The sequence below is a fragment of the Trichosurus vulpecula genome, chromosome 5 (assembly GCF_011100635.1).
Source record: "Trichosurus vulpecula isolate mTriVul1 chromosome 5, mTriVul1.pri, whole genome shotgun sequence".
In the NCBI taxonomy this organism is placed as follows: Eukaryota; Metazoa; Chordata; class Mammalia; order Diprotodontia; family Phalangeridae; genus Trichosurus; species Trichosurus vulpecula.
This window is the reverse complement of record NC_050577.1, coordinates 296,545,211-296,563,138: the sequence shown is the minus strand read 5'-3', so window position 1 is coordinate 296,563,138 and position 17,928 is coordinate 296,545,211. Positions and strand designations below refer to the sequence as shown.

The 17,928-nt window shown below is 51.8% G+C and overlaps 1 protein-coding gene across 1 annotated transcript in view; it reads right to left on the bottom strand.

Annotated features, from left to right (window-relative positions):
• The window catches only part of LOC118852385 (TRIO and F-actin binding protein), a 71,191-nt gene that overhangs the window by 41,476 nt on the left and 11,787 nt on the right, over window positions 1-17,928 (bottom strand). The window contains exons 6-11 of the mRNA XM_036762114.1: window positions 17,376-17,801; window positions 15,381-17,192; window positions 13,880-13,997; window positions 8,919-10,169; window positions 6,861-6,959; window positions 2,296-2,433 (exon numbers count right to left, since the gene is read on the bottom strand). Coding sequence (XP_036618009.1) covers window positions 2,296-2,433; window positions 6,861-6,959; window positions 8,919-10,169; window positions 13,880-13,997; window positions 15,381-17,192; window positions 17,376-17,801 — 3,844 coding nt within the window. The remainder of the gene's footprint in view (window positions 1-2,295; window positions 2,434-6,860; window positions 6,960-8,918; window positions 10,170-13,879; window positions 13,998-15,380; window positions 17,193-17,375; window positions 17,802-17,928) is intronic.

Sequence of the window (17,928 nt, the reverse complement as noted above, 5' to 3'; positions counted from 1 at the left end):
TCGAATGCTGCCTGCTATTTGGTGGCCTTTGAGGGTCTTTTCAATTTCTGGAGAGCAAAAGTCTTGGGTCTCCAAGGGCCCTTCCAGCTAACTGCTAAGCTAAGGACCTTGGATGGGGGAACAACCTGGAGGCCCCCACCCCAGCATCCCAGAGCCCACCGGTTGGGCATGTTCCTGCCTGGGTACCAGGAAGGGAGCTGTGAGCTGGAGCTCAGAGTTCTGGCCCAGGGGCACATGAGAGGGAGACTGGGCAGGTTCTGTTTCCCTGGAGGTCGTTCCCCCATCAGCTTTTTTGGGAGCCGTCCCTGGGGCGTGTGGCCAGTACAGATGGATTCCTGTCCTGCCAGGCCTGTGCAGTGGGCTTCTCCTGTGTCCACCCAGACCCTCTGCAAGGGCCCACCTCAGACATTCTTTCCCTCCATGACCTTGGTCAAGTCTCTTCCTTCCCTGGGCTTCCTCCTCTTTAAAATGAGGGGGTTGGACTAGACGACCTCTAAAATCCCTCCTAGCTCTCAATCTGGGATCCTATCATCTCCCATTTCACATATGGGGAGACTAAGGCCCACAAAGGAGGAGTGGAAAGTAGGTCTTTTCAATCTCAGCTCAGTGTTATTTCCACTTAGGTCAAGAAACAGCCTCTAAACATTCTGGTCTAGAAGTCTGAACCCCATCTGGGCCTCAGTCTCCCCATCTGTAAATGGGAGGGAGATGAATGCCACGACCTCTTCATTCCCTTCTAGCTCTGGCATCCTTTAAGGCTAAGAAGGTGCCCGCCCCATTTATCCTGTCAGCCAACTTGATCAGTCACATTCCCAGAGGAAGTTGTTAAGATAGCTGCTGCCTCTGAAACCCTAAGACCTGGCTTCAAATCCCACCTCTGACGGTTACAGCCATCCTATGGGACCTTGGCTTTCCTGGGCCTCTCTTTTCTCTTCTGCCAAACGAGGGGCTTCCAAATGGAGACCCTCCTCTTCCTCTTCTCTGTCTTCCACCGACCATCCCGCATCAATCCCAACTGCCCCAGTCCCAACTGTTGTCCTAGGTCGGGGTGGGGAACCTGCAGCCTTGAGGTGCCCCTGTAGGCTGCACTTGAGGACCTAGAGGGGCACATGTGGCCTCAAGGCCTCAGGTTCCCCACTCCTGTCTAGGTGGTTAGAAATTCCTCTCTCCTAAGGCCTGATTCTTCCTAGTAACATATCTGCCCATTGAAGACCTTTAACACCTTGTCCAAAAAGGCTGGGGAGGGGTGGGAGTGAGGGGCTTTAAATCCAGGCCAGTGTAGAAGGGGTCTATGGACACAGAGTTCTCTCATCACCCAATATATAACTGCCCAGGGCTGGCCCAACAGGGGCCGATCATCTGCTCCAAGCCTAGCCTGCCCACGGAAATGGGCTGATTTCATTTTTCCCCCTCCTTTTTTAAAGAGAAAAAGAAAAAAGAACTCCATAAAGCTGGCCTGTCCCTCTCCTCCCTTAAGGACACTCCAAACCTTCCATCTTGAGTGTTTACAGCCTTCCCTGAGCAGGAACGATTACGTAAGGCCAGATGTTTATGCAATTGGCCCGGGCCCAGGTGGGAGTCTGCCCCCTCCCCACCCCCATCCCTGGCTTTCCTCGCTGTCTTCTCTGCCCTGCCCCCATCTAGACCCCCTCAGCTTGGCCTTCCTTGGCTGGAAGTCAGGGTGGAGAGGTCAGCGGGTTTGGTGGGCCACACCCCATGCCTCCTTCCCTCCCTTCTCCTCCCTTCGTACCCCTACCTGGGAGGGGAACACATGGGACTTTTTTCTGGCCCTAGGGAAAGACTCTGAACTGGCCATGGCAGAATCTCAGAATTGGCAATAAAATATGGGTTCACAGATACTGAGAGTGAGGCCCAGGGAGGGAGGTAAAGTCACGTGTGGGCGGCAAACAGAGGCAGGATTTGAATCCGGGTCTTGTGACCCAACGGCCTTTCCACTGTGCCCCCAGTTTACCTACAGCAGGCGCGTTAGACTTGGGCTGAAAGGGGCCTTTCCCGCTTTATGGATGAGGCGATGGAAGCTCTCAGAGTTTCCGTGACTCCCCGCCAGGTCACGCAAGTAGGAAATCGACAATTTGGGATTGGAATCCAGGGCCTCTGACTCCAGTTCTGGGTGCCTGAGGTCTAGTCTGGCCCGGAGCTGAATGAGAGGCCCTTAGGATGTAGAAGGGGCCCAGATGTGCCCTCTGCCAGCTCCCCCTTGCTGCCCTACCTGTTAAAGCTCTGATGTCCCCAGCCCCTCCCTCTTCCATCCCCTCCCATCCTGCCCAGGCCTACCCTTCGCCACTTGAGAACCCCCAGGGAAATCAGGAACGGGTTGAAGAGTGTAGGCTGGTCTCCGGGCATGCGCCATGAAGTCACCAGTCGGCCCTTGGTGGGGCTCACAGCCTTTCCCTTGGCTTGGACGTTGTCTGCCTGTCAAACAGGGTCAAGTTGGTCCAGGGGTATCTGTCTGTTGGTCTCCACTGTGGAGCAGGGGCAGGGGAGGCCCTGAACCAAAACTGGGGATTAAGGGAAGTTTCCTTTTCTGAGTCCTTTCCCTGGCCCATGGCAGCTCCCCTAAACACTCAGGACCCTCAGGGGCTTCCTCTCTTAGTCCATTCAACCTGATCCAAACCTGTTCTGAGATAGGCCCTGGTGAAGTCATTTACGCTATGGTATAAATGACTGAGGATCAGAGAATAGAGAATAGCAAACTGGCCTTGAAGCCGGGAAGACCTAGATTCAGGTTCTGCCTCTGCTGAATAATGGCTGGGTTACTCTGGGCTAATCTCTCAGTCTCTCAGTCCTCCAGGCTCTAAATTGAAGTGAGAGTGGCAATCTGCAATAGGAGGGGGAGTTCCTCACTTGGGAGTTTTCTTTAAGCCATGAAATCCCAAGTCTAGTCCCTATCTCTATAAATGGTGGAGACCATAGAAAGGCTAAGGCTTAATTAAGCCAAATGACTGAATCTGAATCTCAGGCAGTGGTACTTCAGGCATCAGCAATTAGGTGGGAGATATGGGGGAGTGGGGCAAGGAAATGATTTCATGAAGCCACAGGTCTGTAGGACAGTCAGGCTGGATTCTGGGAGAGGAATGAAGAGGCCTTGTGGTGTGGTAGCCAGGGGGTATCTGGAGACAGCCCACTGTGGCTCAGTGGTTAGGGGCAGCTCTGGGCATGCAATCAGGAAGTCTTGAGTTCAATCAATAAACATTTATTAAGCACCTACTATGTACCATGCACTGTAGTAATCACCCTGGGAGGTCCTTTCCAGCACTAGAACTATCTTCTATTAATAGTCTTAGGTGGGCTAGAAGTAGGAGTTCCCAAGTTGGTAAAATCACAGATGCTTCCCTGTCTCCTCTCTCTCTCTCCTTTCTGTTTCTCTTTCCTTTCTCTCTCTCTCCATCTCTCTTACTTCATCTGTCTCTCTCTCCTTTCTCTCTGTCTCTCTTTCCTTTCTCTCTCTCTGTCTCTCTCTCCACCTCTCTTTCCTTTCTCTCTCTCTGTCTCTCTCTCCACCTCTCTTTCCTTTCTCTCTCTCTGTCTCTCTCTCCACCTCTCTTTCCTTTCTCTCTCTCTCTCTGTCTCTCCTTTCTCTCTCTCCATCTCTCTCTGTCTCTCCTTTCTCTTTCTTCCTTCTCTCTCTGTCTTCCTCCTCTCTCTGTCTCTCCCCCCTTCTCTCTCTTTTTGTCTGTCTCTTCTTTCTTTGTCTCTCTCTCCCTCTCTCCTCTCTTTCTCTCTATTTCTCTTTCCTTTCTCTATCTCTCTTACTCTGTCTCTCCTTTCTCTCTCTCTCTCTATCTCTGTCTCTCTCTCCACCTCTCTTTCCTTTCTCTGTCTCTCTTTCCTTTCTATTTCTGTCTCTCCTTTCTCTTTCTTCCTCCTCTCTCTTCCTCCTCTCTCTGTCTCTCCCCCCTTCTCTCTCTGTCTCTTCTTTCTCTGACTCTCTCTCTCCCTCTCTCCTCTCTCTTTCTCTCCTTTCTCTCTGTTTCTCTTTCCTTTCTCTATCTCTCTTACTGTCTGTCTCTCCTTTCTTTCTCTTTCTCTCTGTCTCTCTCTCCACCTCTCTTTCCTTTCTCTCTCTCTATCTCTCTTTCCTTTCTCTTTCTATCTGTGTCTCTCCACCTCTCTTTCCTTTCTCTCTATTTCTGTCTCTCCTTTTTCTTTCTTCCTCCTCTCTCTCTCTTCCTCCTCTCTCTGTCTGTCTCTTCTTTCTCTCTCTCTCCCTCTCTCCTCTCTCTTTCTCTCCTTTCTCTCTGTTTCTCTTTCCTTTCTCTATCTCTCTTACTCTGTCTGTCTCTCCTTTCTTTCTTTCTCTCTCTCTCCACCTCTCTTTCCTTTCTCTCTCTGTCTCTCTTTCCTTTCTTTCTCTGTCTCTGTCTCTCCACCTCTTTCCTTTCTCTCTATTTCTGTCTCTCCTTTCTCTTTCTTCCTCCTCTCTCTCTCTTCCTCCTCTCTCTGTTTCTCCCCCCTTCTCTCTCTCTTTGTCTGTCTCTTCTTTGTCTGTCTCTCTCTCTCCCTCTCTCTCTCTCCTTTCTGTTTCTCTTTCCTTTCTCTATCTCTCTTACTCTGTCTGTCTCTCCTTTCTTTCTCTCTCTCTCTCCACCTCTCTTTCCTTTCTCTCTCTGTCTCTCTTTCCTTTCTTTCTCTGTCTCTGTCTCTCCACCTCTCTTTCCTTTTTCTCTATTTCTGTCTCTCCTTTCTCTTTCTTCCTCCTCTCTCTGTCTCTGCCCCCTTCTCTCTCTCTTTGTCTGTCTGTCTCTTCTTTCTCTGTCTCTCTCTCTCCCTCTCTCCTCTCTCTTTCTCTCTGTTTCTCTTTCCTTTCTCTATCTCTCTTACTCTGTCTCTCTTTCCTTTCTCTCTCTCTGTCTCTGTCTCTCTCTACTTCTCTTTCCTTTCTCTCTTTCTCTGTCTCTCCTTTCTCTCTGCCTCTCTTAAAGACTCGGCCTCCCTATCTCACCGGCTGGAGTTGCAGAGGCTGCTTGTGACCCCGGTCCTTTTCTCATTGGCGCAGATGCCTGGGCCACTTCACTCCTTCTTACCACACTCCACACGTCAGTGCCAGCCGTGGGGCACACTCCCTGCCCCCTGGGGCTGCTGAGGTTCAGAGCTCCCTGGCTTGGCAGAGCCAGCCTCAGTCTCCCTGAGCAGCAGCAGGGGCTTCAGGTGTGCACTGTTCCTTAGTCTGCACACCTTCCAGGGTGTTCGGAGGAGAGAGAGCCCTTTGTGAACATTAAGGTGCTAAGATAATAATAACTTACATTCTGCATTGAGTTAAGCTTTACAAATATTATCTCATTTGAGCCTCATGGCAACCCTGGGAGGAAGGAGCTATTATCCTTCTCATTTTACAGTTGCAGGTACTGAGGCAAAGGGTGATTTTTGTAAGTGACTTGCCCAGGGTCACACAGCTAGTCAGTATCTGAGGCTCGATTTGAACTCCGGTCTTCCTGACTGTAGGCCCAGCATTCTGTCCACTCTAGCATGCAGCGGAGGGAAGGGGGAGTGTTTTCTTTTCCTTTTGAGAGGAGTCCTTCATGGTGGGGACCAGGGATCTCTCTCTTGGCCAAGGGTGGGAAGGAGAGGGTCCCCTCGCTCCCCCGATGCTGTTTTTACTTCGTATCAGCCTCTCCCCAGCCCATCTTTGACCCCCTAGAGTCTGATTCTGCTGTACAGGGAGTTCAGTTCTCACTGGGCTCCTGCATTGGGGCCCAGCAAAAGGTAGGCCCCAGGAAGTGTGAGGCAATAACCACAAAGGACAGAAGAGGATGTCGGGGAGTCCAGGGTAGCAAGATGGAGAGAAAAGCAGAAAGTGAGAGCTGGGGGGAGGATGTTAGAATGACTGGGTCTGGGGAAGGTGGTGGGAGGGGGGCCTTAGAACAGGGGATGTCAGAACTGGGAGGAGTCTGAGAACACGGGATGTCAGAGCTGGGAGGAAGCTTAGAACATGGAATATCAGACCTGGAAGGGAGCTTAGAACAAGGAATGTCAGAGGTGGGAGGGCCCTTAGAGACCACCTAGCTTAGGACACTCACTTTATAGGAGGGGGGAAATGAAAGGTTGCCCCCAAGGTCCCACCCAGCTAGTTCTGGGGCCGTGCTGGGGGCTGTTCCCTTCTCAGACTGGTCCTGCTCTGTCCTCACAATGAAGCTTGGGGTATACTTGTTCCCTTCTGAAGTTCACCGTCTTCAAACCCCAGTGAGCTCAGGGAACCTAACAGATCCTAAGGACTGTAAGCTCTACGAGGGCAGAGAATGGGGTCTTGTCTTTGTAACTGCTCTCTCCCTGACCCTGGTTTCTGCACACCCTTAAACAAATGGTTCCCAAGAACCCAAGGCACCCAGATCGCCAGCCAGAAGGATCCTTAGAGGGTTGTCTGGTCCAAGCCCCTCACTTAACAGAGGAGGAAACTGAGGTGCAGAGGGGGGCGTGAGCTGCCCAAGGTCACACCAGGCATAAATAGCTGAGCTGGGACTGGAAACAGGTCCATCGTTTGACCCCAAACCTAGTATCCTGGCCACAACAGTTCCCTGCCTCTTTGTAGACCTGGTGATGTCAGGCCTTGGTGGGGCTGACTGCCCTACCCCCATCCACCGGGACCAAGGGCCCTCAACCTTTTGGGTAACAGGGACCCCTTGGGCAGCGTCTGCTGAAGCCTATGGACCCCTTCTCAGAATCGTGTTTTTTCCACGTATAAAATACTTGAGAATTCAAAGGAAACAAATTATATTGAGATAGAATTATTAAAATATTTTAAAACATGATGGGGCTCTGAGTAAAGATTCCTGTTCTAGCAGGACCTGGCTCTAGCTCTTGAACCTGTGTCTCTCTTCTCCCCCAGCCGGGGCCCCAACTACCGTGGCAGCTTTCTCCTGGTCAGTCATCAAGCATGTCTCTGGGCCCATGGCTGCTCCCAGGTGTCCAGCCTCAAGGAGGGCGCCACCATCTGGCTCAGGCTACATGAGGAGAGAAAACCAGTGTCAGGCCAGGGATTTTATCCTGTTTAGCCCAGCCCTGCTGGGCAGGGGCAGAAGCTGCCACAGCCATCTGGCCTCCTGATGGCTGCTCCATCGATGACTCATACTTATTATTTATTCTGTGCCTTCAAAACTCAGTTTCCCTATCTGTGGAGTGAGGGGGTTGCACCAGGTGACTTTTCTGGTCTGACTCTATGAACCTGTGATCCTAAGTGTTCTCACCAGTAAAATGGGCCCAAGACTACTCTTCCTCTAATCTCTCTCTCTCCCTCCTCACTTCTCCTATCTGTTTCTTTCTCTCTCTCTCTGTGTCTCTCTCATACACACACACATTCTCACTCATCCCTCCTGAGACCAATCCGTCTCAGGCCCCACTAGGCTCGAGGTAAGAAAACTCTTATTAATCATGGCAGCTGTAGAATGGGCTGCCTTGGGAGGTAGTGAGCTCACCATCACTGGAGGATTATGAGCAGAACCCTAACAATTGTCTGCTAGGAATGCCTTGGGGGGTATTCCTTTGTTTCCCTAGGTGCTCTTGCCTGACACGCTGACAAAATCTCAAGGCAGCCATATTTCAAAGAATCACGGCTGATGCTGGAGGGGGTCCTGGTGTAACAGGCTGAGAGCCCCTACTACATCTCTGATAAGTGGTCTATCCAGCCTTCGCTTGAAGACCTCCAGTGATGGAGGTCTTACTACCTCACGCGCAAACCCAATTCTTTTGGGGATGGCTCTAAGGGTGGTTTTTCCAGCCAAAATCCTTATTTCTATAATTCTGCTCCCCCTCCTCCCCCTCCGACCTCTGGGGGTCAAACAGAACCAAACTACACCCTCGTCCCCAGAACAGCCTTTCAGATACTCTAACACGGTGCTGGGGGCTCCCTGAGACTTCTCTTCAGGTTTCACATCTCCTTTATCTTCCCGTGGGTTGACCTTTCATGTCGAGGGCCTGCTCATAGCTCCCTGGGCCCTCCTGATCCCCCCTCCCTCAGTAATTATCGTCCTCTCTGAATTACTCCTAATAATCTTCACATTTATTTGCTCATCTGCGTTGTATGTCCCTAGCAGAATACATCTCCTCAAAGGGGGCGGAGAGACAGTTTCCTTCGGGTCTGTGTCCCCAGTATCTAGCACATAGTAAGCATTTAATAAATGTTTCTTGGGGAAATGATCCCTGTGTAATTATAATGGTCCACCTTGGCCCTGAAGGGATGAGAAAATGTAGCCTTCCTTGTCAAGGTGGGAGCCTAGGGGTGTGGAACACTGGATACGCCGTCAGATTGGGCTGTGTTGGTGTGTTGTGATGTGTTAGTTCTGCTGAATTGCATTTTGTATTCTTTATTCCAAGGGATGGCTCTAGGTGGGGGGAGAGGGAGGGATCGATTGGAGAAGAAAGGGAAGGGAGCAAACATTTATTAAGTGCAGACTATGCGCCAGGGGCTGTGCTAAACACTTCACAAATATTAGCTTATTTGATCCTCACAACAGCCCTGTGAGGTAGGTGCCATTCTTATCCCCATTTTTCAGTTGAGGAAACTGAGGCAGACCAGTCAAGTGCCTTGCCTAGGGTCAGACAGCTAGTGAGTAAACTAGTAGTGTGAGGCTGGTCCGCTGCGCCACCTAGTGGTGTGATGTAAAAACAAAAGCTATCCCTTATCAATTTCAAAATTTAAAAATACATTCTTTGTTGAATGGAAGGAAACCCAAGTGTCATAGGTGTGCTGATTGGGCCCCTGGGCGGTGAGGAGGGTGGCGTGTTGCAGTCATAGGCCTATAGTGCCTAGAGAGGGAAACTGAGGCATAGGCTGGGACACTGACTTACTCCAGGCCACCCTGTAGCCATGACCTAGGAGTTCTAGAAGAAGTCCTGGGTGGGAAACAGGTTCATATGAAGGGTCTGGCACATAGCTAGGAGCTCCCCTGATTTCTCTGGCTTACCTCCTCAGATGGGTGGGGGCCCAGTGGTAAATTGTTTGCCGTCTCGTCCTCTTCCTCCTGCAGACCAGCTGCCTCCAAGGCCCTGTGACAGCTCTCCAGTTTTGTCTTTGGCCATGGGGCTGAGCCGCTTGGCTGTCCCAGGTCAGCCCCATTTTCCTCTACTGAAGGAACTGGACTCAGTAGGCGCTCCCCAAGACTGTACCCATTCATTTCGGCCTGCCTGTCACGGATGACCAGACCGGCAGGCTCTGAGGTGCTCTGCCACTCCCGCTCTGGGGCCTCCTCGGTGCCCTTGGGGGGCCTGGCCTCCCCATTCTCCAGCCAGGATCCCTCGGTAAACGTGGGCTTCCCCCTGGTTCCCCAGTCGATCTCTCTGCATGAGTCTGGGCTTCTAGGTTGAAGTAGCTCCCCTAGGCTTTCCCAGTCTGTCCCCACAGGTCTCTCGGGGCCACAAGGATAAGGGAGCTCTCCCAGGTCCCTCCAGTCCATGTCCAAGGGTCTCTCGGGCCTCCGAGGGAGGATGGGCTCTCCCAGGTCTCCCCAGTCCATCTCATCTGCTCTCTCCAGCCTCCGAGAATGGGTGAGCTCTCCTAGGCTTCCCCAGGACACCTTGGCAGGCCTCTCTGGAACAGGGGGTGGGCCAAGCTCCCCTAGGCCATTACAGTCCCACTCAGACCTCCCGGGCTGGGGCAGTCCATCCCAGTCCAGTAGCTGCCCACTCTGGCGGAGCCTCTCCAGCCGCCTACAGCACACTTGCTCAGCTAGCGCCTGCCAGCAGCCTACAATCTCTTTGGTGGGGCCTCTCCACTCACTGTCTGGATACATGTCCAGAGCCCTGGTGCAGGAATGCCCTTCCTGACTTCTGAAGTCCCTCTCCATCCCACCCTCTGAATAGGCCTGGCCCAGGTAGCCCCAGTCTCTCTCCAGATGTTTCTTGGGAGACCTGGCGATGGAGGTTTCCTCTGGCGGCCCCCAGTCCTCCTCCATTGACTTTCCCAAGCGTCTAAGGCCCAGAGGCTGCCTTTGTCCTAGTCGATCGTTCTCAGGGGGGATGTCTAGGCTCTTGGAGTGTACAAGCTGCCCCCGGGCTCTGCATTCCCTGTCTGGGAGTTTGACCAGATTCTTGGGAGGTGCAGAGCCCCCCTTGCTCCGCCGGTCTCCCTCAGGGTGTCTCTCTGAGCTCTTGGTGTGAGGAGGCTCCACTCGGCCCCTGAGGGCCTGTTCTGAAGGCTGAGGGTGCTTCTTGGTCACCTGAGGATGGGGTGAAAGGGTAGGTGAGACGTGGGTACCACAGACAAAGACAAATGGCCCTTCTTCAGGCTGAGGGCTCAGAGACTGGCATCTTGGCAAGGCATGGGATACAAGGAAGCCACCACTCAGCCAGGTTACCTACACTGGCCCAAACCCTGCCTGGGAGTGTCTGGCTAACTGGTTTCCTTTGCAATCTTATATATTCTATTCTATGCATTTAAAAACATGATTCTAAGGAAGGTTCTGTAGGCTTCACCAGACTGCTGAAAAACAAACCAAATCAAGAAAGCTCAAGACCCCTGCTCTAAAGAGAAGCCTCAGATGCAGCCCTACATGGTGCAGGACACAGGCTCTCAAAGGATCTGGGTTCAAATCCCAATTTTACCATTTAAAAGTCGTGTGACCTTGGGGAGAGGGATGGGATCAGACCTTGAGGTCAGAGAGACCCAGGTTCAAATTCTCCCTCACCTACTTACTAGTGGGGTGATCCTCAGTGTCTTCATCTATAAAGTGGGCACAATAATACCTGCAGTGAGAGGCACATGTGTGATGGACAGGGCCGGGGAGGTCTGGGAATACAAGCTCCTCTCAGGCGAGGATTATTTCATTCTTCACACTTCCACAGACAGCCGATACCTGGGACAGCGTCTGAGGCTTAGCAGAAGCTTAACAAATGCTTGCTGATGGGCTGATTCATTTGGTTCGTTCAAGTTGAGCCTCTGGCTCATGCTGGCTGTGTGACTCTGGGCAAATCACTGAATCTCTCTGAGTTCCAGATAACCCTGAACCACAGGAAAAAGTGCTGATTTGCACTGGAGAATTTCCATGCTGAGGAGTTCCCTATGAAGATGATCTTGATAGACAAAGACCTACAGTGCCTGACTCATGGGGTCAAGTGAGAAAGGGCTCCAAAGGCTTTGCAGATTTCAGCTGTATAAAGTCAGTTATCATCACCATCATCACCATCACCATCATTGTCATTGTCACCATCACCATCGTCACCATCCTCATCACTGTCATCATCACCATTGTCATCATCATCACTATCCTCTCTATCATCATCACCGTCACCATCACTGTCATCATCACCATCATCATCCTCACCATCATCACCATCACCATCATCACCATCACCACCATCATCATCCTCACCATCATCACCATCACCATCATCACCATCACCACCACCATCATCATCATCATCGTCACCATGATCACCATCATCATCATCATCATCGTCACCATCACCATCATCACCATCATCATCTTCACCATCACCATCATCATCATCTTCACCATCACCATCATCATCTTCACCATCACCATCATCCATCACATCATCATCATCATCTTCACCATCACCATCATCACCATCATCATCATCACCATCACCACCACCACCATCATCATCATCATCATCGTCACCATCATCACTATCATCATCATCATCATCATCATCATCACCGTCATCACCACCATCATCATCATCACCATCATCACCATCATGATCACCATCATCATCACCACCATCATCACCACCATGGTCACCATCACCATCATCACCATCATCATCTTCACCATCACCATCATCATCCTCACCATCACCATCATCATCATCTTCACCATCACCATCATCATCATCACCATCATCATCATCATCATCACCATCATCATCATCTTCACCATCACCATCATCATCTTCACCATCACCATCATCATCACCATCATCATCATCTTCACCATCACCATCATCTTCACCCTCACCATCATCATCTTCACCATCACCATCATCATCATCTTCACCATCACCATCATCATCATCACCATCATCATCACATCTTATTTTTCAATTGAGTTCAGATAGAAATGGTCCTGGGATAAGTCATTCTTCTGCTATTATTCTGTGATGTTTAATGTCATGATCATTAGACTTAGGGACTGGACTTGTGATGTCAATGTCATAGGGAACTTCCAGGGGAAGAAACCCCTTCTCCCAATGCGGGTAAGCATCCCTTTCTGCAACTTGCGAGTCTTGGGGAGCTACCTGGGAGCACCGAGTGAAGTGAATTGGGGTGCCATCACCAGGCTGTCAGAAGGCAGGTTGGCCGGGCTTTGAGGCCGGCTTTCTCGTCCATCTTGCTGGGTGAAATTTCATCATTATCTGGTTCTTTTTTCAATAGGGTTCACATAGAAATTACACTAGGACAAGTTGCTGCCCAGCTAGTTTTTTTTTTAATGCCTAACATTACATGGACAAATGCCCTGGGATAAATTGACTGTAGTAAGAGTACTGGGATGTGGGCTCATCCTCTGAAGGTTCATGGGGAAGCACATTCAGGATCACTCCCGCTGCAGAGAATGATAAGGAAGACACGAACCGCCTCCTGCTCCAATGAGGGTCTGCCTTCTTCCGTCAGGTCTCTGTGCTTTGAAAACTTCATGGAGTTGGGAGGTTATAAGTCTTTGGTGGGCGACATCTATTGAAAACACTGTCCTCATATTTTTGTGGACCGGTGGTAGATCGGGGAGACTGTGAATAACGATGGTGTCGGTAAGTCCCGTATCGTTTTTTCCTTGACTTCTCGTGGTAGTTTAAGCCTATATTTGTAGCATGGTGATGTGTCGCTTGGCAAGCTTCTGGGGTATCATTCCAGCCTCTAGGTCATCTTCTTAGATATTTGGTGGGAGCTAACTTTCATTTAGTTTTTATTTAAATTTGGGGTAATGAGAAGGACTGGGCCTGTGATTTTAGTCACATAGGGAACAACCCAGTGAGGAAACTCCATCTATCCGTATAGAAGAACTCCATCTTCCAATACTAATACCGAGAAGATAGGCCCCCTCTCTGGAACTTTGGTTCTAGAACAATGGTTCTCAAACTTTGGGGTCTCAGGACCCTTTTGCACTCTTAAAATTTGTGAGGACCTCCCCCTGCCCCAAACAGCTTTTCTTTATATGGGATACTGATACTGTATTAGAAATTAGAACATATTAGTATTATGACAATCATTTTCTCCTTGGGATCCCCTGAAAGCTTCTGATGGACCCTCCTCACTCCAAGGCTAGCTTTTACATCCACCACCCAACCCTGACTTTAAATTATATTTTATCGAGGTTGCCGGTCTTTGGGGTTTGATCTGAGGGCCACTGGAATGCCTAAAGTGGTGTCACTGGTGATTAGAGCTTACGGCTCTAGATTTGGGAACAAACAGGTGACTGTGCCACCCATCCCCATCTCTGGATTTGTCTTTCTTTCATCATGTCCCCCTCACTGTGAGGGACCCCCTGGCCAGGAGAGTGAGAGCATGAAAATCTGTGGCCCACAAGCTTCACCAGCCAAAGGAGGCTCCCCCCACCTAAAGAGACTTGGTGGTCAGAACCCAGCTAGCTCTGGTTACTGGTGGAGAGGGAGGAGAATCGCTGGGGGCACATCCCCAGCACAGCTGCCCTGGGGCTCAAGCTCTGGCCACACTACAAATCATGCCCACGTGAAGGAAGAGGTCATATGTAAGTATCCCAAGAGAGAAGAGTGACTCCCCTTACCCCCAATACAATCACTGCAAATGTCTCTAGGTCACCCCTTTCTTTCCCTGTATTCCTCATCCCCCATCCTCAGGAGAGCAGTGAGGATCCTGGTTGCCTTGGTGACACTGTGGCTCATATGAGAAGCAGATGCAGAGGGAGGAAGGGAGAGTGGGCCAAGAACTCACCTCTCTGCCCAGGGCTGGGCTAGACTGTCTGCGCTGCAGCTGCCCGGATGCTCGCCCACCACCTCTCTGTGACCTCCCAGCTTCCAGGGCCTGGTATGTCTCCAGGGCTTCAGACTTCCTGTAAATCAAGGAGAGTCACAATCTCTGAGGTCCCCCCAGGGCTCTCTTCCAACCCTGTCCCTCCCTACCCCACCCTTCTTTGCTGCCTACTTCTCAGTGACCTTAATTCAGCTCATACAAGTCAGGGGCTCTCTAGCTTTTAATCCCATGGCTGAGTGATCAGAGCCAAAGTGAGGCCCCTCTCTGGGCCTCCTCTTTCTTCAGGCATTAAATGAAGGCACTGGGCTGGAGGAGTCTAGGATCCTATTCCCTCTCCCTAATCTGTTTTCCCAACTTTAGTGGGGAACTCTAAAGCTGGGATCATAGGATAGCTCGGGGCCTCAGGTTCTACCTCTGTAAAATGAGGTTCTTTCCAGCTCTAAATCTAGGCTCCTCTCATCCCATTGTTAGGAGGTTTTTCCTCACATCAAGCCAGAATCCCCTTGTCTGCAGCTCCCTCCCCCCTGTCCCAAGATCTGCCCACCAGGGCCAAGCAGGATGCTGGCCTGAAAGCCCATCCAGCCCTTGAAGATGTCCAATCCTTGAAGACAGTGTCTGTCCATCCCTCCTTCTTCTGACTAATCCTCTAATGTTATGTGGTCCTGAGGCCCTTCTCCATGTTGGCCACTTGGGACTAGCTGATTTACCCAGGTGGCTCTCAAACAGGACATGCTGCGCCCCCTGTGATCTGCTCTCTAAAGGTGGTACAGCCTTGTCATACTAGTGACTCACAGGCATCTGGGCCCCAGGCTGGGGAAGACCTGAGTTCAAATCCACTCTCAGACATTTACGAGCTCTGTGACCCTAGACAAGTCACTTAACCTCCACCTGCCTTAGTTTCTTCAACTCTGAAATAGGAATAATGATGGCACCTCCCTCCCAGGGTTGCTGTGACGATCAAATGAGATGATATTTGTAAAGCATCCGGCACATTAGCATCATATCGACCACTATTGTCATGCACTAAAACACCATGATCTCTCTCAACTTGTCTCCCTCGTTCTTGATGATTTTTTTTTAGAGGCAATCAGGGTTACATGACTTGCCCAGGGTCACACAGCTAATAAGTGTCTGAAGCCAGATTTGAACTCAGGTCCTCCTGACTCCAGAGCCAAGGCTCTATCCACTGCGCTGCCTAGCTGCCCCTCTCCTGTTGAGTTTTTGAATCTAAGAGGAGGATTTTGTATTTATCTTTATGAAATTTCATCTCCATAGCTTCAGAAGGAGGAAGTTTTCTGGTACCTGAGCCTGGGCGCAGGGTACGCCATTGGCTCCATTCTCCACCTGTTTATTCCTACAGAGAGAGCTCCCTCCCCTCGAATCAACCCTCAAAGGTCAGGGGAGTCCTGGGGCTGTTTGCCTCTGTTATGGGGAGGCAGACCCTGCCCTCCTGAGGGCTCACCTGCGCTCATACCCAAAGATTCGCTCCACCTCGGTTTGCCCAGGGCTGCAGGTGCGGTTGCTGGCACTGCCGTTCTGCTTGCCCACGGCTTCTTTCTGGTTCAGCCTCTTGGGTGGGGGCAGGTCAGCCAACACTGTGTACTCCTCCCGTTCCAGGTTATGTCTGCCCTCTCCACTGCCAGACCCCTTGGAAGCAGAGGGCACTGGTTGGGGGGAGGAATACCTAGCAACCCCTGGGGGGTCCCAATGGCGAGGTGGGGAAGAGGCACGTGGGGCATCTCGGTGCCCAATGCACACGTGGAGGGTTGGTTGGAGGGGATCATGGAAAGAGTCCATGGAGGGAGCGAGGCTCTCTGAGCTGGCACCTGGAGGGTTCTGGGTCAGGAGAGAAGGGTCATTAGAGGCCTGGCGTGGGGGGGAAGTAAAAAGTGGGGCATCGCGGTGCCCGATGCACACAGAAGGTGGCATCTCGGGAGGGTCATGCTGGGAATCCATAGAGAGAACCAGACTCTCAGAGCTGGCCCCAGGGGGATCCTGGTAAAGGAGGGAAGGGTCATGCTGAACATGGCGTGGGGGAGAAGAGAAGGGAGGGGCATCCCGGTGCCCTATGCATACCGGAGGTGGCACATGGTGGGGGTCGTGCACAGAGCTTGTGGAGGGAGCCAGGCTCTCGGAGCTAGCTCCAGGGGGATCTTGATAGAGGAGGGAAGGCTCTTGCTGGGACTGGCGTGGGGGAGATGAAGCCCGGGGGGCATCCCGGTGCCCAATGCACACGGGTGGTGGCATCTGGGGAGGGTCATGTTGAGGAGATTGGCTCTCTGCAGTGTCTGAGGTATTTGGGAGGAAAGGAAAGGGATCATGTTGGGAATAGCGAGGGGGCGAAGAGGCTCGAGGGGCATCCCGGTGCCCAATGCAGACAGCTGGGGGGATATAGGGAGGTTCATGACGAGGGGATTGGCTCTCGTCATCATGGGGTTCAGGAAAGAATGAGAATGGGTCATGCTGAGAGAATCGAGGGGGTGAGGATGCCCGGGGTGCATCTCGGTGTCCAATGCACACAACTGAGGGGGGATTAGGAGAATCAAGGGAGGTAGAACGTGAAAGAGAAGAGGCCTGGGAAGCAGTATGTGTGGAAGAGAGAGGTGGGGTGGAGCTCCGAGGGCCACTGTGGCAACTGGAACCCCGAGTTGGGGTATCACGTTGGATGGTTTTCGAGGAAAGTTGAGATGAGTGTGTGGGAGAGGAGGTCTGGGAACTGTCCCTTTGGACTGGCCGGAGAGGAAAGGAGGCCCAGGGGACCTCGCTTTGCTTAGAGCGGGCTGGAGAAGAAGCCCGAGGTCCATTACTTTGGATTGGGCGGAGGCGGAAGGAAGCCCAAGGAACGTCACGGTTAGTGCGATGGGGAGAGGAGGTCCGGGGGTTGCTCCGTTGGCTGGATCGTGTGGGAGAGGGGGACCCAGGGTTATCTCGTTGAATAGAAGATCGAGGATTATCCCGCTGGGTGGAAGAAGCCTGAGGATTGTCCTTTGGTATATACCGGGCAGAAGAGGAGGCCCGGGGATTGTCTCGTTGGGTAGAAGAGGTTCTAGGATTGTCCCGTTGGCTGGAAGAAGCCTGAAGATTGTCCCGTTGGATGAATCGGGCAGAAGAGGAAGTGCTGGGGTTGTCTCGTTGGGTAGAAGAAGATCGAGGATTATCCCGCTGGGTGGAAGAAGCCTGAGGATTGTCCTTTGGGGTGGGCCGGGCAGGAGAGGAAGCCCGGGGGTTGTCTCGTTGGGTAAAAGAGCATTGGATGGTGTCCCTTTGGGTAGATAATCGATGTGGAGAAGGTGCCTGGGCAGTGTCCCGTTGGGTGGATCGATGGAAAGATAAAGACCTGGTAGTGTCTTGTTGAGTGGATTGATGGGGAGATGAAGACCTAGCAGTGTCCCGTTGGGTGGATCGATGGGGAGAAGAGGATCTGGTGGTGTTCCGTTGGGTGGATCGATGGGGAGAAGAGGATCTGGTGGTGTCCCTTTGGGTAGATCGATGGGGAGATGAAGACCTGGTAGTGTCCCGTTGGGTGGATAGATGGGGAGAAAAGGATCTGGTGGTGTCCCTTTGGGTAGATCGATGGGGAGATGAAGAACTGGTAGTGTCCCTTTGGGTGGATCGATGGGGAGAAGAGGATCTGGTGGTGTCCCTTTGGGTAGATCGATGGGGAGAAGAGGATCTGGTGGTGTCCCTTTGGGTAGTTCGATGGGGAGATGAAGACCTGGTAGTGTCCCGTTGGGTGGATCGATGGGGAGAAGAGGATCTGGTGGTGTCCCTTTGGGTAGATTGATGGGGAGATGAAGACCTGGTAGTGTCCCGTTGGGTGGATTGATGGGGAGAAGAGGATCTGGTGGTGTCCCTTTGGGTAGATCGATGGGGAGATGAAGACCTGGTAGTGTCCCGTTGGGTGGATCGATGGGGAGAAGAGGATCTGGTGGTGTCCCTTTGGGTGGATCGCTGGGGAGATGAAGACCTGGTGGAGTCCCTTTGGGTGGATCGATGGGGAGATGAAGCCC